We start from the raw sequence: 24718 nt of genomic DNA, 5'->3' as shown, positions 1-24718 counted from the left end.
ATCCTTTCAATCCGATCATGTTTGGGAGGTTCTTATGTTACAACACTGCTGAGAAAACCCTAGAAAATATGATACAATTTATTGATTTATTATTCATGCTTTAACTGTTCGTATTGTATTTGACCACTTGAGTGCAATAAGCCATGAAAGATAACTTCATTTGCAGGGCTTGAAATGAACTTGCAATACTCCCGTTGCAGGAACACTTTAGTAGGCCAAGAAGAAGCAAATGTATTTATTAAGTATAACGAGGTTGGGTTCCTTCAACTGTCCATCCTATTAAAAATGGCTAGGCTATATAAGATCATTGTAAAAAAGAGTATTGTATTTCGTCAGATTTTATAGTGTATTTAAGCGCGAATGAGAACCGTTTCGAGGGGGGAAACGAATATTCGAATGTCAAATTTTCAAATCGAATACCGAACGAATATTCGTAATATTCGAATCTAGCCCTACAGATATCATTATGTCGATTAAAATATGATTAATCGTACAGCCCTTCCCTGTCGTACAAGCAGATCTCAGACACAAATTATTTCTCATTACAGGGGATTTTGTATCATGCTTTTCCACTTATTCTCATTGTCTACAAAGTGTACAGCATTGCCCGCCTGGCTGAGCAATACTAGTGGGTGCGGTTGAGTTTAATTACGGCAAAATTACAAGCAGCTTAAGGGATTACCTGCACATGATATTGTAATGATGAGGATGCTGAATATGTGCTTTCTGCTTAATGGCTCTACGAATACTGGCATATCTGATGAGCCTGTCAGGAGTCCATCTGCTGTGCACTCCTGCTGTGATTACTCCTGCTTCCCCATTCCCCATTCTCATTCCTGTTCTTTTGCATCTTCTCATTTACCTCCATCGATAACTGTAAAGAAGTTAGTGCGGGCTGAAAATGCTGCTTAATGAACTTTATGGCTGTTGAGTTTATTATCCTGTCCTCCTGTGACAGTTTGTTACACAACACAACTTTACTGGCACTTTTTTTTCTGCTTCTCATAAGCTGTAAGTGGGTCATTCTGTTCCTGATTTAGGAGCAGTTAAAATATTTTGACAGGTTTTGCTGCAGTAGATTTCAGCATGTGGAATTTTTTCAGTGTCAGTCTGGCTGCTACTAATGTACGGTAGCGAGCATTCATAGAATCAAGAGATGAAAGATCTTTTTTGTATTTATTGAAATGGGTCACCCGAAAATGAAAGTTGTCATCACCCTCATCAAAAAAACTATTTTGGTAAAAAAAAAAAAAACTTTAATAAAGTTCAATACTTTTCTTTTATTTATTTATTTATTTTTCACTTTTCAGGGGAATTGTTATATAAAAGTCTTGTTATATAGTTTTATGTATTTTAAACTGGGATCGAAAATAATTTAAAGGGGTGGTTGATTATGATTTCACTTTTCTAACTTTAGTTAGTGTGTAATGTTGCAGTTTGAGCATAAACAACATCTGCAAAGTTCAAAGAAAAGGGAGATTTTATTTTACAGAAATCACTTTTTAAGGACAAAAAAACCCCCGACTGATAGGGACTACACAAGCTTCTTCCCGGGTTAGTGACATCACAAACCCTAAAATTTACATAAACCTTGCCCTCGGGAAGAGTCCATGAGAAGAGGAAGAGTTGTTGTAGTAGAGCACATTTGTGAGTCTGCTCAAGCTGTCGCATCCGTCTTTTCACATTTATTGCAATACAGTACGTAACACAAATGCAATAGCATGGCACTCTGTAGGCATCTTGCAACAGTTCCCACACGAGCGATTTATAGATTATCATGACAGAATATGCTAATCAATGACTTTAAGATAGTTAACTCCACATCAGCTTCATGAATTCATCAACTAACCATTCAGAAACTTCCTGTTGCATTCTACATGTCGTCACTTCTTCTTGAGTCTCTCCATCATTGTCCGACTCTGGTTTGAACATAACAGGCAGAATGGTTTCTAACATTTTAGTGCGTGTCTGCAAGCTGTTAAGGACACAAGCTGTTGAAGCTCCGCCCTCTGTGCGGGAAGCACCAGCTCATTTGCATTTAAAGGGACACACACAAAACGATGTGTTTTTGCTCACCCTCAAAAAGAGACAATTTGAACATGCTATAAAAATTCTGGGGACATCAGAGACTTATCTTGTAAAAAGGGGCATAATACCACCCCCTTTAACATTTTAAAATGTAGCAGTTTCAAATTAAAATTTCACCCTTTACGCAACACAGTAACAGTTTTCACTTTAAGTTAGATATGACAAAAGTAAAATGTCAAGAACATTTTGTAAAAACAAGAGGTTTGTTCTTGCGCGTCAAGCAGGTTCGGTTGAGCTTCTGTTTATGTTCGCTGCTCAATGTTTATATGTAAATAAAAGCCTAAATTCAATCTGTTCATCATATAAAGGGAAACAATACAAGATATCAGACCGCATTGGTGAAAGAATCCAGGCGTTCAAGAAGTGTCTATGCTATTGAATGTCATGAAAATCCTCAAAAATAGAACACATTGCCAACTCAAATTATGGCTACAGCTGCCTAGTCATTCTGCTGGATTGTCATGTTATACAAAAAAATGTAATCACACATTTTAATATTTTTGTCAGAATTTGGTTTTGGGTGAGCTGTTTTTTTTATTTTTTATTATTATAATATGAATAAACCCAATGTGTTCAGTGATTAACAGCTGTAATGCCAACTGTCCAATAAATATGCCCCACTAAATGTGTGCTATGCTTAGTTTCATAACAAGCTAAATGTGATTTATACTGTTTTTTTGGACCTCATTGCATATCCTCATGGAAAAGTGATGTGCTGAAATCAACTGCTGAAGCAAATAGACATACAGACACGAAATCCTAATTCAAGCTCTGGCTGTTAGGACAGTATGCATGGCTGAATCTTCACACCCTTTTATTTTTCAGTGTTTCCAAAAATACCCTCTGGTGCTGCTAACCATGATACAATGCACATCCTGTAGGAACATTGATTAAAGTGCCCCAATTATGCTATTTTAAAGTTTCCTAATGTTGTTTTGGAGTCGTCTACAACAGTTCAAAACAGTTTAATTTCCTCATAATATACATTTGCACATCACCACATTTTCAATGATTCTAAATCTCAAACGACTCGTCAAATGAATCAATCTCTCTAAATCCTGCCTTTCTGCGCGCTACTCCGCTCTAATTGGCCAGACAGCTCAGTCTGTTGTGATTGGTTTACTGCGTGCAGCGCGCGCTGAAAACAAAACCGCCCATTGCCATAACGTCAGCTGTCCTGAGGCTTCCCACACTGTAAACTAAAGACAGTAATGAACAATGATGTCGATTTTACCATATCAATTCGAGCGCGAGTCCAATGATGAAACACTGGAGAAACTAGTTATTGAACCCGAACCTCCATCACAAGGACGACTCGAGCAGGACGTTTCTCAGTGATACACTACTCAGTTTGAGGTACATTATGAGATGTTGCAACTGTGATTCCTCACCATCAGCATTAACAAGTGCATGTCCATCAACAAACCGATTATTTAACTTGTGCTAATTTATTTACAGAGTATTTTTGTAATATATTGTGGTGAACACGTGGAAACTGTGCATGTATGCAATGTATACATTAGCCGAGCTCTAGCGTGAATGACTGATGTAACATCTTGCTCCATGCTTAATCTTTCCTCAAAGTAGTGAGAATGACAGACAATCTGCATTAATAGACACAGTTATAGGTAATAGTGTCCCACAACTGATTAGCAGAAGTGTTTGAGTAAAACAGTAATAATGTGAGTTAGCCAGTTAGAAGGAGACCTACACAAAATAAAACAAGTCAAAACTAAGTATTTTGAACACCATCTTTCAAGAGCAAGCGGTTTGCGAATCCTGATTGATAGTCGATAATTCTGAATATTTAATTTTATGTAATGAGATGCATCTTCATACACAGGTCATGGGCTGGTGCTACAGGAGGGTTTTGCTGCTCAAAGAGATCACTTGGGCCGAAGGCTTATGGCCATAGCGGGAGACAATGAGACTGAGGAGAAGAACTGCACAAAACCAGGTAATGCATATGTCACTTAAGAGTATGCATTGTTTCCCACAGGATTTTGTGAGATTGTGGTGGACAGACCTTTGTCCCTCTAGGAGGGTTTGTGGGCAAGACAATAGTGTTTTTATTTTATTTATTTTTTTATGTAAAATTCATCAATCTGGAGCACTTAGAGTTCAAAATTAAGAGCTCCAACCCATGTTTCTTGTGCAAATTTAACAAAGAAAAAAGTTAGTGAATTGACCTGTACAGGAACGTTAAAGGGGAGTCCAACCTTTTTGTTGTTGTTGTGATATAGTCTACATTACATTAACACTTGTGTTTTAGGAAGCCAAACAATTAGAATATAATAATAATTTTGTTATTCAGGGCTCGACATTAAAGGTAGGGTAGGTGTTCCTGTTCAGAAACACTTTTTTTTATACTGGGTGAAATGGTCCTTCCATCCTGATAGTAGTCAATACATTATGTGTTTAGAAAAAGGAATGAAAAAAATCAGACCTCTGTAGCAGCTGCAGGACAGTAAAAACTCTGACCAATCACTGCCATTCGGTGCGAATGTAAAGAACCAATCAGATGCCTTCATGTCTCGTGCCCGCCCCGAGCCCCACTGCGCGCGCTGCCCTGCGTGCACTCATCACATGTCACCGTTCCCGGAAATATTCAGCTCAAAGCACCTGCATATGCAGTCAGCGAAGGCAAACAAGGCAAAAACTACTTCCTCGGACCCTGCCCGCACTCTTGAACGACCTCCTCTGCTTCGCCCTCAACCCCGGACCTGTCCTCGAACCGACGATGCGGTACTTGTCTCCGGACTCGGAGTGTACGTTAGTCTTCATTAGAGTCAACAATGTTTTCATCATGGAAACTCTTACATGCAAAACACCGTATATGTTATGAATCTTACACGAAATTCACCTTCATCACAGTGTAACTGATGGTAATGGAAAACCGTGTATCAATGCAACCTGTTTTTAGTTTTGCCTTATAAATATAGCTCGTTACCGAATGAAACTTTACCATTATCGATATGCTAGCTTGATAGTGAGTACTAAAAGAAATCTTATTTGTTTATATTCATAGTGATAAAGTTAGGTATTTTATTACATGTGATTCTGACATGATGTCACTGTATGTACTGCGCTCCTTCCTCTCCACTCGTCTCAGGTAATAAATGCGTCTTGTTCCAGCCTGAGCGTTTGGCGTCGCGCGTTCATGTGTTTTGGGGGCGTGGCTTTGGAAGGAGCTCAGAAGGGAGGGGGTGGGAGTGAATGGAAATAATGAGCTGTGTTTATTGCAGATTAAAAGGTCTACAGTCACTCGATTTTTATATTTTCTTTTTCAGAGTACTTACATTTTAATTATGTATTGGTATATAAAGACAGTTTAAACAAATTTGGAATGTTTTTTTTTAGAAAAATGATTACCTACCCTACCTTTAAGCGCAGAGAAAATTGTTTATATTTGGTGGTGTAAACAATTTATTCTGAAGCAATATTTTCATGAGTGTTCTATCTGTTTTTACATGCTTAAATCTGCATATTTTTTATATTTACATTAGGGTGTTATTTACTTCATAAAAGCCTTTTTTTTTTTTTTTTTTTTATGTATGCATTATCTTTCATGTCAAAGTCTTACATTTTACATATTTACATCCCTGTATACTATATACTATATAAATTTGCTCCGTGGCCTCTGTCCATCATGGCCTCCTAATCATCCCCATACTAATTGGCTTCATCACGCTCCACCAGTGAGCTGGTGTGTGATGGGCGTTCTGGCGCAATATGGCTGCCGTCGCATGATCCAGGTGGACGCTGCACATTGGTGGAAGAGATTCCCTCTTCTATGTAAAAGCGCTTTGAGTGCTGAGAAAAGCGCTATAAATATTTAATGAATTATTATTATTATTATATAGGGCTGTGCCAGTAAACTTGACAACCGCTCCACCGCGTTTGTGTAAAGCTCAATATCAGCGATGGCTGAGCAGCACCGGCGGTGGTACATCAAAACACATTTTTTGTATGTGAAGGCTGTTTTACATGAATATTATGACGAGTGAAGCACAAAGCTTTGTTTACAAAATAAATAATAGGTTAGCAATTAAATGTTACATCGCAGCCATGGAAACATTTGGATTCATGATGAATGAGAGAGTTGTGCGTGAGCCCATACATTTAAGCTTTGTCGGCTTTGTATTCTGGTTTGCGATCTGGTCACCTGATTATCAGCGAATTTAACAATAATCTATTAGTTATTCCACTGGACATGGAATCTCTTGTTTGTTTTCCCAAATCTTCACTCACGTCTCGCTCTTTACACTGAATATGATCAAACCAGAATCGTCCTTTCGTTGCTTCCCTTGGTATTATATAGAAGTTGTAATCAGGCTACTTGTTTGGTCGGGCACGAAAAATTCTCTTTTACTATGGCGGGCCGCTACAGTCTAGTTAAATGGGAAATACTGGTATGAATAATGACCTTTTTCCTATGAGTGAATTATTATTATTATTATTATTATATATCTTTTTCTTTTTAGTTCATACTGAGAAAAGACATTGTCATTGCAGGGCTTACTAAACGTAAAAAAAAAGAAGTCCCCATATCCCCCATGAGTTTGGGAATACATTGAAATTCCTCCAACCACTTCTATTCCTATTCTGAGATCAAGTCTTAGGGGTGAATTGTAGCATTTCACAAAATTTTTCAGGTCTGCTGTCACAGGACACGCACGAATGACAATTTAAAGCCTTGATTCCATACTATGCTGCCCTATGAGTCGCCTGCTATGCCAGGATGCGATGCAATAAGATTCCAGTAGCAAGTTATTTGTATGTCGACACAGATGCCACACGACTGCAGGATGCAAAATAAATCTATCAAAAATCAGTTGCATTTTACACATTGCTGTTGATGTCAGTTTAAATGCAGTAAAGGTAGACAGGCAAACTTGTTGTGAAAAGGAAGCATGACATTTTTTAAGTGTCTCTTCAATTTTGGCACATTTAAATTCTTGAGAAAGATCAGATACGAGATAAGCGCCAAGCCTGCAAGAATCAATTGGGTAGTCATAAAATCTACTGACCGACTCAAACTCAGCATATATTATGGATGCATCATTATTCTGAAAATAGATGTTCTGTACCAACCCAATATTGTTACCAATTCCGACACAGTTATCTCCTTTAGAAACTTTTAGACAAAATTTTTTGAGATATATTTCTTTATACTGTCTCACTTCTCCTTTAACAAACGGCAAAATGGGACCGTCACAATGCTCTTTTCGCACATAGAGTTTGGAAGGGTCGATCTTAGAACCACCACTAGATATTTCAGATATCCTGCGTACTATCTGTGCATCAGGATGACCAATCTTTTTAACTGCCCTAAAAAATTCTCGAACGGAAATGCAGAAATGTTGTCAAGTGGACCATGGCATTTCAAATCATCAGCTAAGTGAACAAGGCCATGCACATTATAGACCACATATTCATTGCCATAGAGCTTCCCAAAGTGCTCCACAAAAGCCACTAGTAATGCCTTTGCATATTCACACATTACAGAACACCGGGTTGGATCAATAAGAATTGAAATCGCAACTGAGAGAAGCATAAAGTTATTGTAAACAGGAGTGCATACAACATCACAAAGAACTTCTGATCCTGTGTAGAGTAAAAACTGTCTAAGTTCAGTTGCCTTCCACCTGTTTTTTTCTTCAATTGACCTTGGTTTACGAGCAAATTCTGATGGGACATAATTCTTAATGGAGAGTAAGTTCTGAGATAATTTGACTACTTTCTGTGATGGCAAACGAGTCTTGAGAGGACCACTTGTCCATAGATCTAATAACCTTCGCATCACACCAAGACAGACTAAATGCATATAATCATGAGGGAAACAAGATATCATGTTTATATCAAGTTCAGTAAGTGGAGATCTAGTCATGTGGTGGTCTTCATCACACATGCTTCTGAACGTTTCATCCGTTCTTAAGGCAGCATTGGTCTCAGGGAAAGTCATGCACTTTTGCATATAGACACCAGACTGTACACATTTACCACATGATGAATAACCTGTATGAGACTTAACTCCCTTAACATATGCACGAGCAGGTGCATCACAAACTACAGAACAAATTTTTAGTAGTAGTTCCTTTCCTTTGAAAATAAAGCCTGACTGCAGGACCTTAACTTCGTCAACTAAGCTTTTTAAATACTCTGACAATACTTTTGGTTTGCAAATGCCACCAAATATTGCTATAAGAAAAGGCTTTTTGGTTATGCCTTGCAATAAGCCTAAAATAGGCCAAAGTTGCATATTTGAACTCTTGTGCAACGGAATGCCGTCAAAATTCAACTGCAATCTCAGTGTATGTCTGTTTGGTAGTTGGGGCAATATTTTTTCAAGAACTCCAGACAATGCATTAAGAATGCCAAAATAGTAGAAAGAACCTCCTGCTACTTGTTCTATTCTATATATTGTGTTAGTCTTAAGCAGTGTTCGAGCGTCTTTTGGAAGGCTGGGATGCATACTACGCAAGACTGACAGAAGTGCTGTTAATGCAACCATTGTGATTCTGAAGTCTATGGCCCAGTCAGTCCATTTCTAAAAGCTTCATCAGGACTTTCCTCAAAATGGTCACCACTATTCTCAGAATCAATTTCAGAGCCTTCCGACATCACCACATCATAATCATCAAGATCGTCAAAGTCCTTATCTTTAGGGGCCTCGTTTTCACTATTTTTCACAGTTTCACACTGTTGATTATGAGGAGTGTCATTACTAGTAGAGTTATGAGTTTGCAGAGACTTAAAAATCTGAGCCACACCTGCTCTTGCCTTTTTTTGAATGTTAGAATTCACAGTATAAAACTCATAGTTTTCAGCCATGACTTATATGTATATACATATACTTAATGGCATACAATAACCTCTTCTGTGCTGACTCTGAGCTTGACAACTTCGATGATCTTGTTGTGGTCTGTCAAAATAATAATAATAATAATAATAATAATAATAATTGCATAAACAATGTTTATCTTTGTTAAAAAAAAATCAATATAATACATAATAAATACATGTCAGGAAACCCCAGAAATAAACATAATATTCCCTTGAGCACAAGCCCCACAATTACATTTTTCATGAACCCCTTTGGTCTACAGACATTAGTAGACCATTAGACTTTTTGTAACACTTACACTAAAATAACTGGATCTAAAATAAAGTTATAGCCAACTAATCACTGTTACAATTTGACATTGTGAATGTTTTAAAATAACAAGAGTCTGAGTCCAACAGCATATCAAGTAATAAAAACCTTACCTTTGTGATTGAAATCCAACGTTGAAATGTTGTCAAACTTTTGTGAAACTGAATCTCTTAGCGGTGTACCAGTCTATGGCGTGTACACCTTTATCGTCCATTCAATGACCGTCGTCCAATCAGTATAGGCTACGGAAATACGTCATTCATTATGCAAGATTTGAAATTTGCCGTGCATTGTTCGAGCTCAGCTAAATTCTATAGGCTAGCTAGGCTATTTGAATATGGCATTTAACCGAGTTACTTTGAAACCGCTTTTAAAAACCAATGAATGACAACATTATCTGCATATGGCCATTGGATTGGAACAATAAACAAAAAAAACAAAAAAAAACTGTACCGTTTGTATGGTATTAATGAGCACATCTGCTATCACTTAGGTGATTTAGGTGGTAGGAGGATTTCTATGCAAGTAATTGCGCTAGCAGCTGTATGTGGTTAGCTATGCAGTCTCACGCGTGCTGTTAACTTCCCTTTCAGAGCGTCTGCAACGTTACATAAAATACTAGAAAATAAAAGCGCATCGATGCTTACCCATTTTTTCTTAGATGATCCCATTTTCGTATGTCTTGCTAAATAATCCATTGTTTTTTTTTTTGGTTTTTTTGTTTTTTTTTGTCCAAACTGCAAAAACATTGTGATCACCACAGCTACAATAAGACCCCTCCCACTGCTGTGCGAGGGATGATGATGTCACCTGAGCGCGCATACGTCTAAAATTGTAAATAATGATCTGCATGGTTCATTACAAAAAAAAAATCGTTTTGCTATGGTTATATAAATATTAAAGAATGCTGTGCAAAACGACACTATATTATTATTATTAGTATAGTTATTATATAAATATTAAAGAATGCTGTGCAAAACGACACTATATTATTATTATTAGTATAGTTATTAGTATTGTTTAATTTAAGTTTTACCGCAGATATTTTGTTTTGGACAAGGTCACGACATTCGACGAGTATATTATCAGATACGTTCAGGAATTTATGTAAATTTTAAAATAATTTTTATGTTAATTATTGCTTCATTAAAACCATTGAGTGAACTTAAGCCGAGTCATTTCCAGAAGTGGCCCGGATCTCTATAGCCAGATATGGCGAGCATGAATCTGCCCAGTGCTGTACAGCCGTAACAAAAATGCATGTGCCAGAGTGAGCTGCGGGCCACACTCGGCCCGGTTAACAAACGCCGATGCCGAGTCTGAGCCGAGCTCGGGCCGATTACTACATGCTATCTGGGTAAGTTCACATTGAGTTCATAGTCCGAACGTTCTTGTTTCCTTTAATTTTAATAACTTAATAACTTATCTCTTGTCGCATCATGTCTGGTTAGGATGCAGTGTTAGAACATACATTTATTCCACATAATGAAATTTCAATGTCTGTTTTATTTTTTGCATCCCTTGGCCCACACTTTGGGAAATGCTATTTGCTTCACATATCATCCCCTTTTGTCTATTGTCAAAGATACTGACAAGACAATGCTGATAAAGACATAAAACTTGAACAAAATGTAATATATGCATTAGAACGTCAGTGGAATGAGGCCCGGTCCTGCCAACTTATTGAAATGAATTGTTCCCAACAGTGATTTAAGCTGGAAATCTTTATTGCTCGGGGCAGCTTTAGTGGAAAGACAAAAGAATTGTAAAGGAACATTTGTGATTTATGAGAAAAATGGATCTGTGGCATGGAAGCAATAAGGATATTTTTAGATGTTTGTCCCCTCGACATTGCTGTGACCATAGGAGATGCTAGGGAAGATGAGACCAGATCTTCGCATATATCTTGGGAATCCTGGCATCTCAGTGCCCCAGGGCTCTCTCATTAAGCGGCTCTTATTTTGCCGGGCGCCACAGTTCAGTGTGATTGTGTGTGTGTGTGTGTGTGTGTGTGTGTGTGTGTGTGTGTGTGTGTGTGTGTGTGTGTGTGTGTGTGTGTGTGTGACCCTGCATGCACTGCGTCGTAAGATTCTGGACCCTTTCAGGGGTTGTCTCTCTATTAGAGTTGTGAACTGAGTAAGTTTGTTATTGTGGGCTGATAGAATCTGCCCTTTCAATTTGTTCTCTGTCTGTAATGAATGTTTCAACGTCTCGGGGCGTGTGGAACAGCACAGCTTTCAGGCACATTTGCTCAGCGGTATGCCATGCGCTGTTGTCAAACCCTGACATAGTGGATCTTAGCCTCGCTGCTCCCAGCCAGAATGTGAGCGAGCGGTGATCTGAGGTCTTTGCCAGCTACATGAGTGAGAAGGGAGGATTTATGAATGCATAAATTTAGCACAACTAATTCAGTAATATCTGTCTGGTGATAAAGGTACTTTCTGAATGCCATTCCTTTTTGCAGAATGGCTATTTCTGTACAGCTCTTAGGCCGTTTTTACACTCGGCACGTTTCCAGCGCTGGTCTGGTTTCCCTCTTAACTTGATTTTTTTCGAACCCTGGTGCATTTGCGTTCATCTTACATCACCACAAACAGGTTACTTTTTTTTTCTTTTTTTCTGAGTAAGTGCACACCCGAGTCCCTGTTGCCTTTACATTCACGAAAGTCACGGCACAGTTCAAGTGCAACTGAACTCAGACCACCTCCTCCAGGTAGTCTCGGGTTCGGGACCACGGTGCGCTCCCAGGTTCACATTACAGCTTTCATATTAGCAATTTGTCATGTGAACAGTTCCCTGTTCCGAACTAAACTGCCAGTGTAAAAACAACCTTAGTTTTATTTAGCTCCAGCCTTAGCTCCAGCCCAGATGGTGGATTGTTTCCAAAATGCATCAGAGCAGCAGTCCAACAACATCTTATGTTTTCCTTAAACCATTGTTCATCCCTTACTGTAGACATCAACACAGTGCCCACGCATGCCTATAGCTGTTCATTTATGCAGTTTCTCTTGAGAGGTTTAGTGTCCGCCCTCATATTGCCATTAAATTAAGGTGTTTCACAAAACATCAGTAAATGTATACTCTCACTGTGTAAAACATTTGACAGTACATCACAATATTGTTCTGGCCAATAATAACCTACTCACAGAAGAAAAGTTGACATAACAACCAGCCAGAGTTTCTAGCTTTGTGACATTTAGAAGCAGGTAAATGTGAAATCGATGATACCGTAATAATCAGCCAATGTGCAAAGTGTTGGCACTTTCAAGTACTGATACAGCAATCTCTGTGAAAGCTTGCACAGACTACACTTAAGCAATTTGTTTAATGTCTTGCAACTTTGTGGTCAGAATTTTCATCCATCTAAAAGTAATGAGTAGCAATTATTTCATAGGCATTCTGTAAACAGTCCTGACTATAGAGAATATCAAGTTTACTTGATACTAAGTGCCTCTCAGATATCTTTTAAGGATTTTATGCTTGCTCTGTTTCTATGTTTGCTTCCTCTGAAGAGCTTGTTGTAGCATCTTTAGTACTTGGTAAACACTCCTTCCTAGCAGACAGATTAAAATGAATTGCACACTGATTTATGGAATTTGCATAGCAATCAGTCAATCAAATTGGAGCTGGCCAGATCTTGCCAGGACACTTTCTGAAGCTGAGACTATAGGGTAGGTTGTCATTAATAAGCTTATGTTTCTCTTTTTAATAAACAATATGTTCCTTCATTGTCAGTTTATGTGAAGTTAATATGATTTGGGCATCATACCAATCTCTTCAGCTCAAGAACTACATGAAACAACTAATAAAAACGCGCAAACAGCATTCTCAAGAGAGCACTTGGCCCTATTACTGTTCTTTCTGCATTTATGTTCAGAATTCAAACATGCACAATTCAATCTATAGCTGTAAAGAAGATATTTTGCTTGTTCTTGTGATTTTGGTAACCGGAGAATCGCACTGAAGAGGCATTCACATAGGCAAACAAGCAGGTGCTTTGATGAGAGCGGCCTCCATTATGTTTGTGCTCCTCAGAAGCAGCTCAAATCAATAAGTAATCCGAAAGAGAGAGAGCGCTCAGACAGTCTGGGTTGGATGCCAGCTTGATGACTGAAAATTGAATAAGCAGAATGCTCCTGTGCCTGTGAAGAGGGGTTATTTTAGGAACTTACATTTTTCACAGTCTGGAAAAGATTGATTGAATCGTTCGTAAGGGAAAAGGGTTGAATGTGTTGTGCTTTGTGTGTGCACTTTTAAGATGTTACTACTGCAAGCTCAGGCACTGACATAGGTTAATACACTTAGATTAGATATGCTGCATAACTGTAAAGCTGTTGAATAAAGAAAACATGCTGTCACAGTGGGAGACTTGTCAGATAGAGATGGGGCTAGAGGCGGCATTGTATTTCATCCAAAATTAATGGTGCTCTTTCCGGATTGCTCCCGTTTATGAACTACGCCGTTTATTCAGGAAAAGACTCGTAACTATTTGACATTTAAATGCTTACAGACCTTGACTGGTGTAATTCTTAGGTTGTGCTCTGGGTTGTAATCACTGGCAGTAACCACACACTATCCACAGTTAAACATGAAATTTCATTCCCAACAGGACCACCTCCACAGGATGACTAGCTTAGCCCATTTCAGCAATCACTCATGCCCAGTCCACTTTGAGAGTCCTATAGGTGTACACATTACAATTAACTGCATAAGTTTGCACCCTCTTGCAGAATCTGCAAGATGTTTATCATTTAATAAATAAATAAAAGGAATCACAAAAATTTAGTCACATTTTCTAAAGAGACACGATCACTTTATATGATGAACAGATTGAATTTAGGCTTTTATTCACTGTAAAACAGAGTGAACAGTATATTTATTTAACTAAATCGAAGCCTTTGTTGATTTACAATAGCACTATTCCATGGTATGGTTTTAAAGGTGCTCTAAGTGATGCCACGCGTTTTTTAGGCCAACAATTTTTTTGTCACATTCAGCAAACATCTCCTCACTATCCGCTAGCTGCCTGTCCCCTGAACACACTGTAAAAAAACGCTGTCTCTCTAGACACCACAGGCTCCACAAATGGCAACAAAAACAAACTGGGCTCACCCGCACCACAAAACACAACAAACAGTGTTCCAGCCAATAACCGACAAGAAGTGTTTGGGGGGTTAGTGCACGTGCACATGAAGGGGGTGTGGAGGAGAGAGAAGCATGAAGAGGGAAGTTTGAATTATGGCCGACACACGACCAAATAGACGACGTTCCGATGAACAAATTGCGAAGAAGAGGGACAAGGATAAGGAACGCGCGAAGTACCGAGTTTACATCGGAAAAACCTTTGAAAGGTGGCGAGAACTCCGCCGGCAGAAGGGCTTCCAATCCGACATTCAGTTGCTCTGTTTTTGCAGAACAGGTAAATCCATATTTCTTTCTAAACTGACGTTCATGTTCGCCAAACCAACACAAGAATGTAATTAGCTAGAACTATGTAGTCAGCGTTAACTTTGGTGAATACAACATATGTTTCTAGCAGCTAGCGATCAATCTCTATTGTAAATAATCAAGCAAATTCAAGACAATTTGTGTAAATGATTGTTTTCATCCACTGTTTATGAATTTGAATGTTCATTTATAGGCTGTTGACAACTTTGACTAAATTTGTTTACGACGCCGCCGTTGTTTATGCTCACTGGGAAACGCGAAGCTAACGTTATCTTGCTATTATTGCGTCCTTGTATGGGAGCTATAGTTATAACGTTAAGTTAAACGATTTTAAGATAATGTTTCTCTTTTTCTGCATTCTGTTCTGCAATATATAAAAGCATTTATCTAACTTGGTGACATTACACATTGAATGAAGTATCAGTAAAACTTAACTTTGTTTGTAGTGACTACTTTGACTTTCCTTTATGCCGGAAGGGAGGGGAGGAGGGAGGAGTCGGGATGAGGAGGAGGGAGGGTCTAGCTAGCCTCCGTTTTGTTTGACAACAATTCGAATGTCAACAAGAAGTAACGTCTCCCGGGATCGCTTAGAGCACCTTTAATACATTATGCAGCCTTAGAAAACAGTCTAATAATGCATTTCATGAATTCTCGCCTATGGAATGTGTTACTTGCGGTATTTTGATGGTTCAACACTGGTAAATTGCAATCGAGGATTTTGTTTAAATCGAGTACTCAAATTTAATCAAGGAATCGTGACAGCCCTACTGTTTTTGTTAATGAACATAAATTTGCATTGCATCCTAACTCTACTACTACTACTGTCAAATCAAGCTACTGTCAAATCTAATCTCTGTTCTAAGTGACAACATGTAATATTACATACAGCCAGCACTGCAAACTGTGCCGAAGATACGTGCCATCAAAGTCTGGCAACATAAACCTGTTTCATGATTTGAAACTATATCACCCACATGCAGAAACTAAGAAATTAATTTTTCTATTAAGATATTTATTTGAAGGAAAAATGACTGAAAAAGGTTAAAGCGTTCAAAAACGTGAAGTGTTTGTCATGTTCTGACAATAAAGAGTAGTTTAAAACCACAATTATTGATCTGGTTTCTACAACTTCACTTAGTTGCAAAGAAATACAGATTTGACATTCATCATAATTATCTGAGACTGATATGACTTTTTTTTTATCGTGATAATTTTTTTTTGCCATATCGCTCAGCCCTTAGTAGTATGTAGTATATGCCATTCTGAACACATCCTACGATTTCTTGCATAAGGCAACGACTTTAACATGCCACTCTGACAACCACACACACCTCCAGCTCAGCACAGTATGTCCAACTGCGAGGCGCTGATCCTGCCATGTGTGTTCACATCAGGACAGACGTTGATGGAAAAGGTCATCTGATGATGGGAGAGAACGAAGCACATATGGTCTCTCTACCAGAGATGCTTCTCCACAGTAGCTCATCCTATATGCTGTTTGTATAGCAGATACAAACCCAAAGCACATGCCATACATGCTTGTACTTTATTTTGTTCACCATTTGTTTGGAGACACTGACAAAACCTCCACCTGAAAGCACTGTCATGATGTCCACAGAGACAGGGAGAGATTGTTTTTATCGGTACTTTCATTAATAATGGATGCAGCATGCAAGAGCTCCTAAGGACTTTTAATAGATTTACCTGCAAGAGATTGTGATGCTTCACACAAGTGCATCAACCTGGATAAAAACAACTTACACTGTCAGCAGCAGGTCCTGCTGAATACCACATGAAGTCCCGTCTTACAGAAGCAGCACCTATGGAAAATGGTTGCTTCATTCATATCCGCTGATATTTAATCATATATACTAATTTATATTCGTTTTCCCTAAACCTTATTTGTTCTCGTGTGTCAAGCAAGCATGGTTGACCTTCTTTGTTTGCAATTTTTGATAAGCACTATGTTGATTGATTGTTTATATATGAATAAAAGCCTATTAAATCTGTTTATCATATGAAGCGATTATGCTTTTTCAGAAGACTTGTCCCAATTGATGCACTATGCAAGTAGGCTATACTATGCACTGTATAATATAAACTGTACTAATTTAATTATGGGAAACAAAATGTCTTTTTTTTATTTGTCTGTACAATGACATGTCATTGAGGTTCAATGTTTTGGACCCCAATGACTTTAATTGTTTTTGTTACACAAATTTATGAAACTGCTGTTACTTTTCTAAACGATCAGACATTTTGTAGGAGTTTTGCTTGATGGGCAAAATGGTACCCTATAGGCTTAAATTGAAGGAGGGATCTGTGCCATATCTAGAGACCAGAAACAGACTTGGTGGTGGGCTATTTGATTTGGGTCCACCTATCAATGGCTTCACATCCACCCAGAATGCCCTAGCAACTGCTTAGCAACCACCCACAACACCGTAGCATTATGGTGGCAACTTTTGCATGTGCACTCATGGGTCACTTTTTTTTTTTTTTGCATATAACCCTTTGGCTTCAAAATATAATGTAGCTACTATATGCAAGTAGGCCTATAATGTATTCAGTAGCACCAAGCAGTTCAGTTCTCTTGGATTTGGCTGCTGTGAATGCCTGGAGTGTGTGTATGTGTAGGCCTATTTTGTTTCTGGTAGGCTGTGCATGATACTCTGTATGTCTGCATGTGCTCTGTGGGTTTTCTCAAGAGACGACCTTGAGGGTGTCCTCTCCTTCTCGTGATATGGGAGGGGCAAGCTGTGGGAAGGGAAATGTGATCAGGGCACCAATGACTCTCTTCCACTTAATGGATAAAACGTTGGGATTTCGTTCGTTTTTCTCAACCCTTCAGATAACTACAATGGAAACGATGATGGTGCTTGTGATAAAACATCACGCCGCTATTGCTGTCATTTATGGTAGATTACTCTTAACGGGGAGAGCTATTAGTTCCTCGAGTGTTTTAATGAGCTCTTCAGACTGAAAAATGAGTTGGCAGTAGAAGATTTAAGCCGTTTTTGATGCATTTTCACAGCAGACGCTTTCATTACTGGTGTTTGCTTTGAAGGATAATATGGGTGGAAAAGTCTGTCTTGCATTGCCCCTTAGGGTAACACCTAAGGTGTTTTTGGGATCCTTGATGTTTTGACATGCCATGACATTTGTGCTTTTTTCAGTTGCTTATAAACATATTAATGGCAAAGGTATCATTACACTCCATTCAGCACAAACAGGGCTACCATATGTGAGCAACATGTTTGTATTTTTGAGAAAATAATGTTTATGCATGGTTATTGAAAAAACAAAAAAAAGTTTCTGAAACAAGGCCACAAAACACAGCCTACTAAATGTGTCCACGAGACTTTTGACTAATGGATGTTGTCGCCTTGAGTTTTTGCTTCAAAATTATGTGAAAATCATCCTGCCTATTCATTCACATAAACCAATGCATTGATATAAATTTTGTAAGACACTTTGTTTAGAAAGGCAATGTGCGTGGGGGTGTGAATAATAATAATAATAATTCATTACATTTATATAGCGCTTTTCTCGGCACTCAAAGCGCTTTACATAGAAGGGGCAATCTCCTCAACCACCACCAATGTGCAGCATCCACTTGGATGATGCGACGGCAGCCATATTGCGCCAGAACGCCCACCACACACCAGCTTACTGGTGGAGAGGAGACAGTGATGAAGCCAATCAGTATATGGGGATGATTAGGAGGCCATGATGGACAGAGGCCACTGGGCAAATTTGGCCAGGATGCCGGGGTTACACCCCTACTCTTTCGAATGACATCCTGGGATTTTTAATGACCACAGAGAGTCAGGACCTCGGTTTAACGTCTCATCCGAAGGAATGATCATGAATAATGCTGTGATTCACACCTGAAAAGACAATGACCTGCATAATGAGCCTTTCAGTCAGGTATGTATGCGTGTATCTATCAATCTATCAATCATATAGTTATAATCCAAATATAAATGAAAGTCAAAAGCACATTTTGAGTACACAGTCATACCTGGAAACAAATCCTGTTCAAATAGGCTATATGGGCCATATATAAATATAAATATAAATAATTTAATGAGAAGGCTTATATTGACCTATGTAAATATATCTACCTTGTAAATATATTTTTTGCTATTTTATTAAAGTTTTCACATGTAATCAACAATTACAATTGTAACACTATTTCAAGTGTAATCTTTCTTTGTAAAAAGCATACATTTTATCATGCGTATTTCAAAGTTAAGGATTCATTCGTTTGAATTTACATTGGAACAAACACTATAATAACATCTTAGTTGATAATTAAATATCTAATTTATTTTTGACAAACCATCCCATACTATGTATTTAACATATGAGCAGAAATTGTTTGATGTGGTAGTAGTCTATTTTACAGTAAAAACTTTATAATCTATCCAAAACTAGTCAACGAAATCTTGTCTAAACATTCAAATTTTGTCTGTAACATTGTTTTTATGATAAGTTAATATAGGGCATATAAATGTTAATTTGCAGTTTAATACGTTGCTTAAGACATTTTATTTCAACATATTTCAGTCGATTTTTACTCCTTTCAGTATAGCAAGTAGGCCCTATTTAGTTTGGGAAAAGCTAAACTAGTAGATGTAAAAATAGCATGTTTACTAATGTAAGTCCCTGTAGTAAACAACAGTGCACATCTGTGCCGTTCATTCACCCGTAGACACATATTTAAACAGTCTGTTTGCGGTTTACAGACACTATTCCATATCGCGATTAGAACAAAGCACTTAAGAATAAGGAGCTTACTATTCACAATCCTCAGCTGGATCCGTTGCTCCTCGAAATGAAAATTTTATGGTACATTTTTCCAGGATTATATTACTGTTATGCTATTATTATTCCTCATAGCAAAACTTGATGAGTTTTATCGAGTTGATATGGGCGTTTACAGGTTTTCAAGGATCGCCTCAGATCATTTGCGTTTCAATAGCGCACGCTCTCCGTAGGCGTGTTCACATTAGCAGATAATGAGTTGCCATGAGAACGACTGATATATCTCTCTCTTTTCATACAGATTACATAAACAGAGAATATTTGTTTTCGTTTTGAATTATATCATTTAAAAGAAGACCGATATATTGCTCATGTATGTGTGAATAGTATTCTCTGAGTTTTAAGTTTAGAGACATGCTCCAAAAAAAAGTTCACGGAGAGGCAGAAATCATACCGTTTATCACAATGTTTTTTTTTTTTCGATTGTAAGTGGACGCATACAAAAGTGGAGATTTTACAGTTTATTTTTTCATATTTCTTAAGTCTGTAATGACCATAAATGACAGAGTATTTTAAGTCTATTATGCTGTTATGTGAAAAAAAAAAAATCCAGCAAAACGCTGGGCCTATATATGACCCAGAATATCATGGAGACTTCCCATCCCCAAGAACCATTCATGTTGTTTTCAGAAAATGTAGTTTATTTTTCAAATTTAATATTTAATTTTTTTTATTTTATAAAAAAAGTTTACATTTTTGTCCATACAATGGTCCTCATTCATGAAACTTTAGTACATTCGGAGCAATTTGCAAATAAAACGGATCTTCCCAAAAACTCTCCTCCGGATTCTCAAACGCTTTGTGAACATCAGATTTAGTAGTTAAATGTGTGAATTTCAATGAATTCCAATCATTCGTAAATGGGGTGTGTGTCAAGTTGTGGTTTTTTTTTTTTTTTGGGTAATATGTGATGTATAATCTTGTTAAAAGTAAACTATCATTCAGGAACCGGTATCGGAGTCAAAGTATCCATACCAATTTTTTTTTTTTATGATACCCAGCCCTACTTAGCAATATCCAGCAACCACTCACAACACCGTAGCATCATCGTGGCAACTTGCGTTATGGTTGTCCCCATCAGTAGACCAAAAGTACTGAAGAGATTTCATTTGCTTTAGAGTGGCAGCTGCCTGTATAGATTATGGCATGATGTTGATTTAATTATGTGAGTTTTTTTTTTTTTTTTTTTGGTAGTGTGGCCATGACAGTGAGCATCTTGTACCATTGGGAATTTTTTGACCTACAGGGCTGCCCGGGTCACAAACAGGGCTGCCATGACAGAATGTACTGACGTGTGACCTACCCAGCCATGTGTTTGTGAGGTTTTGATGTTTAGTGGTTTTGCTCTAACAGGCCTTGGAGGCATATAAACCAGATTTAAAGGAATGTCCTGGGTTCAAATATGGATATAAGCTCTGTCTACTGCATTTGTGGCAAAATGTTGATTATCACAGAAAATGATTTTGGACTCGTCTCTTTGTTCTTGTCAAACATAAAAATCATGGTTACAGTGAGGCACTCACAATGTAAATACACAGATCCAGGCAATAAACATTTAAGGTTTCAAAAGTATATCCATAAGACTTGTGTTATTGTTAGACTAGTGCAGTGGTTCTCAAACTTTTTTTTTTTGGTTGCGCCTTTAAAAACATAATTTAGTATGATTTATAAGCTGTTTTGATTCTTGTTAAGAAAGAAATTAATGGTATAATTATCCTTGTGGGGACATTTTGACCCAATAACGTAGGGTTTACCTGGACCGCGTGTGTGTGTGTAAACCCCCCTTTAAACCCTTTTTTTTTTTTTTTTTTAAATCTAGTTTTACTTTGTAATGTCATTAATTAATATAATAGTGAGAGAAAATAATAGATCAGAACTTAACTTTTAATTTAAATAAACAAAAACATTAAAATATTTCAGTGATGCTTGTGGATGAACAATATATAAAAGTGCCAATATATAACAGCTTTTGACAGCGCCTCACATCACAAGCTCAGCTTCTTGTTCATCTTCTCACCGGAACAGGCACAGCAGCGGAGTGCCGCGTTCACAATAACAGCTTGTGATTCGTCCACTGAAGAGGAGCTTTTCTATGGCGAGCAACTTCTTTGTTGGGCTTGTTTTAATGGTGACAAGTCAACGGTCTGAAGAAGAACAATTCAGTGTAATTGCCGTTCGATGCCGCTTTATTAAGGCAGAGCGTTATTCACGCACTTGAATGCCGTTTTGTTTTTTTGTTTTTTCTGCTGATTGTGCCCCACACTTTGAAAACCACTGGACTAGTTAACTGCTTAATTACCTTGTCTGTTATAGTAGAACTGATTCTAATAAACCCACATATTTTATTTTAATTCATATAGGCTAGTTTAGTTTATGTATTGGACAATTTTTTTACTTTAGACAAATTTCACTGCAAGATGTATCTCATGATAAGTGACCCCATTAAGCCTGCATATTATATAAGCCCTTTATTTATTTGTTCTCTTTTGTTACTATTCAAAATTCAAACAAAGCATTAGAGAAATTTCACTGCAAATGGATGTTTCATAGGGGAAGTGACCCCAAGTGTCATAGGCTTATCTTTTTTTTTACATTTTAACTACACTACATCTATAATATTTGTCTTGAGTCTGGTATACTGGGTGTGTAAATCCATATTCAACCCACCCAGATCCAAGAGTACTAGGTGTAGCAAGTGAGGCATCCCGCTAGCAAAGCTCAATACTGGATGCATCACTGAATAGTCTCTCTGAGCTTACTATACTGCTTACATGCTATCATGTATCAGTAATTTTCTTTCCTATTTCTAAATTTAGCTTTTTCCCATGGCTGTGGTGTGTCAGTGTGTGAAATAATAAATGCAGTCCCATGCACTGGTGACCATGTGTACTACGTACAATGTATTTTTCTTGCATTATGATTATGTAGTATGTCCCTGTAGGCATAATTTATATTCTGTTGCCCACACATTCCAATCGTTCTTTGGATTGTACCATCATTTCATGGAAAGTGACAACTTGCGCCAAAATGACTTTTTCTTTCTCATTTCCAATGCAGCCATCTTCGAGTTCCCCGTGGATGTATTCACCAACAGACAGCGTACACAAGGAGCTGTTCTGCTACACATATTTGCGGTAGGCAAACTTTGTGTGTGCACGTCAATCAACATCTAGCCTTGCTCACCAGTTGACCTTGTCATCCAGGATAAATGGTGCATGTCTGACAATTTTATGACAATTATAAATAGTTTGTCAGCTCTTTTTGTCATTTGTGACTGGTCATGAGTTTGCCACTATGAGTTCACAGCACTGAGGCCACCCTGTCAACAACTGCTTATAGAACAGAAGATCACTTAGACACCGCTTAAATTATTTCTCCACATCAACCCCATTATGGTGCATCTCATTCTTGTCTTAATTTCTTTAATGGGTTTATTGTGGTTTCTGCTTTCCATTTCAGGCTTTATATATGTTTCTGGCCCTTGCTATTGTCTGTGACGACTACTTCGTGACCTCTTTAGAGAAGATCTGTGAGGTAAGAATAAATGTATAGCGGTAACAATGAGCTGTTCTTCTAAACCCAGAATTCCCCACATCATCCTTTAATGTCGAATGCTAGTTAAGGTTATACTAATATGTAACTCTATTAGGTATAAGTCAGGATGGTTGGTTTGTGTTTTTTTGCATGTTGACTGCATGCTGTACTTTAGCCATCAAAGCATCGCCTTTGTAAAAAAAATCACTGTCTTTGACAATACATTTCAAGACAAATTACTGTACAGCTTCTCATGCGTAATCCTCTAAAATCTGTTATTAAAGATTATAGTTATTTAGCTGTTGTAATTGTTGAATATGTCAATTACTCTGCATTTAGTGTCAAAATATCCCTAAGAAATATGTCAATGATCAGTGACATGACCCTAAAACCAGCCTAATTATACAGTGTTCCTTAAAGGAATAGTTTACTAAAAAATAAATAAATATGTGTGTAATATGTATTTACTCCCTTCATGTAGTTTGGAACCTGTTATTTTTGTGGTAGAACTAGAATTTTTATGGAGATATTTTCAATGCAATGACACGACTACTGTAAATGTTACACAAAAAAAAAAAAAAAAAAATCAAAAGTTTGGGCTCAGTAAGATTCATTAATTTTTTTTTTTTATAAGTTCTTTTTTTTTTTTGGTAAGAACACATTAAATTGATCAAAGGTGACAGTAAAGACTGACATTTTTACATATCATAGTTCTTTTGAACTTTCTATTAATCAAAGAATGTAAAAATCTCCTTTTAGAGTGAATGACTAGCAGCTCTTAAAGGAATTGTTCGTGCAGCCCACTGACAGTTTTGCACATCTCTAGAGTCTATTTAGACCTTTTAATTATGGCCTTCGCACATCCTCTGCGTGAATTTGTATGTTCCTCCCATCCATTAGAAACTGCACCTGAGTGAAGATGTAGCAGGAGCGACCTTCATGGCAGCTGGAAGCTCCGCCCCAGAGCTGTTCGCCTCTATAATTGGTGAGCCACACGTACAGCTTATGCATTAGTCATGTGTCGATAGTTGCTGTGGATTAGAACCCTCTTGTTTTCTGCAGGTGTGTTCATTACACATGGAGATGTGGGTGTGGGTACCATAGTGGGCTCAGCTGTGTTCAACATCCTGTGCATCATCGGCGTGTGTGGGATTTTTGCGGGGCAGGTGAGCAGTTTTCTGAGCTCTATTACAGCTTCCCTCCTTCGGAGCTGCTGAAACTCTTGACCTTTTCATGTTTTCATCTGAGCATTGCAATGTGAAAATTACTCTCCAGACTTGCTGTTGGTTTCTCTCTCTCATTCTCATTTCAAAGAGTGGAATTTTTGAAAGCGAATGTTTAAAAATAAATCAATGTAAGAATTAGACCACAATAAATACAGGATTTGCAGACAGATACTATGGTTACTGTTGTCTAAGGTTACTGTTGTCTAAGAAAGACCTTTTTAAATGTTTTTTTCTTTTGAGAAATTAAGGCCCGGGGCCAGTTGCATAAACACAGCTATTATGTTAAGACTGTCTTAAGAACTAGTATGACCAACTAGAAGTTAGTTAGGGGTAATCAGTAAGGCTGTCGCGGTGAAGGAATATGCAGTATTATCGCCATTTATTTAGATTTATTTGTTGCTATATAATTAAGTGTTACCAATGTAACCGAAACTAA

The 24718-nt window shown here is 37.7% G+C and overlaps 1 protein-coding gene across 2 annotated transcripts in view; it reads left to right on the top strand.

Moving 5' to 3' along the window:
* Positions 1–24718, top strand: part of slc24a4a (solute carrier family 24 member 4a) — a 58760-nt gene that overhangs the window by 16293 nt on the left and 17749 nt on the right. For both annotated transcript variants that reach the window (XM_084393532.1, XM_084393533.1), the window contains 5 exons: positions 3932–4045; positions 22580–22656; positions 22982–23056; positions 23957–24041; positions 24119–24222. In XM_084393532.1, coding sequence (XP_084249658.1) covers positions 3932–4045; positions 22580–22656; positions 22982–23056; positions 23957–24041; positions 24119–24222 — 455 coding nt within the window. The remainder of the gene's footprint in view (positions 1–3931; positions 4046–22579; positions 22657–22981; positions 23057–23956; positions 24042–24118; positions 24223–24718) is intronic.

The sequence above is a fragment of the Rutilus rutilus genome, assembly GCF_951802725.1.
Source record: "Rutilus rutilus genome assembly, chromosome: 21".
Lineage (NCBI taxonomy): Eukaryota > Metazoa > Chordata > Actinopteri > Cypriniformes > Leuciscidae > Rutilus > Rutilus rutilus.
The sequence above is the reverse complement of the archived record's forward strand: the minus strand, read 5'-3'. Positions and strand labels throughout refer to the sequence as shown.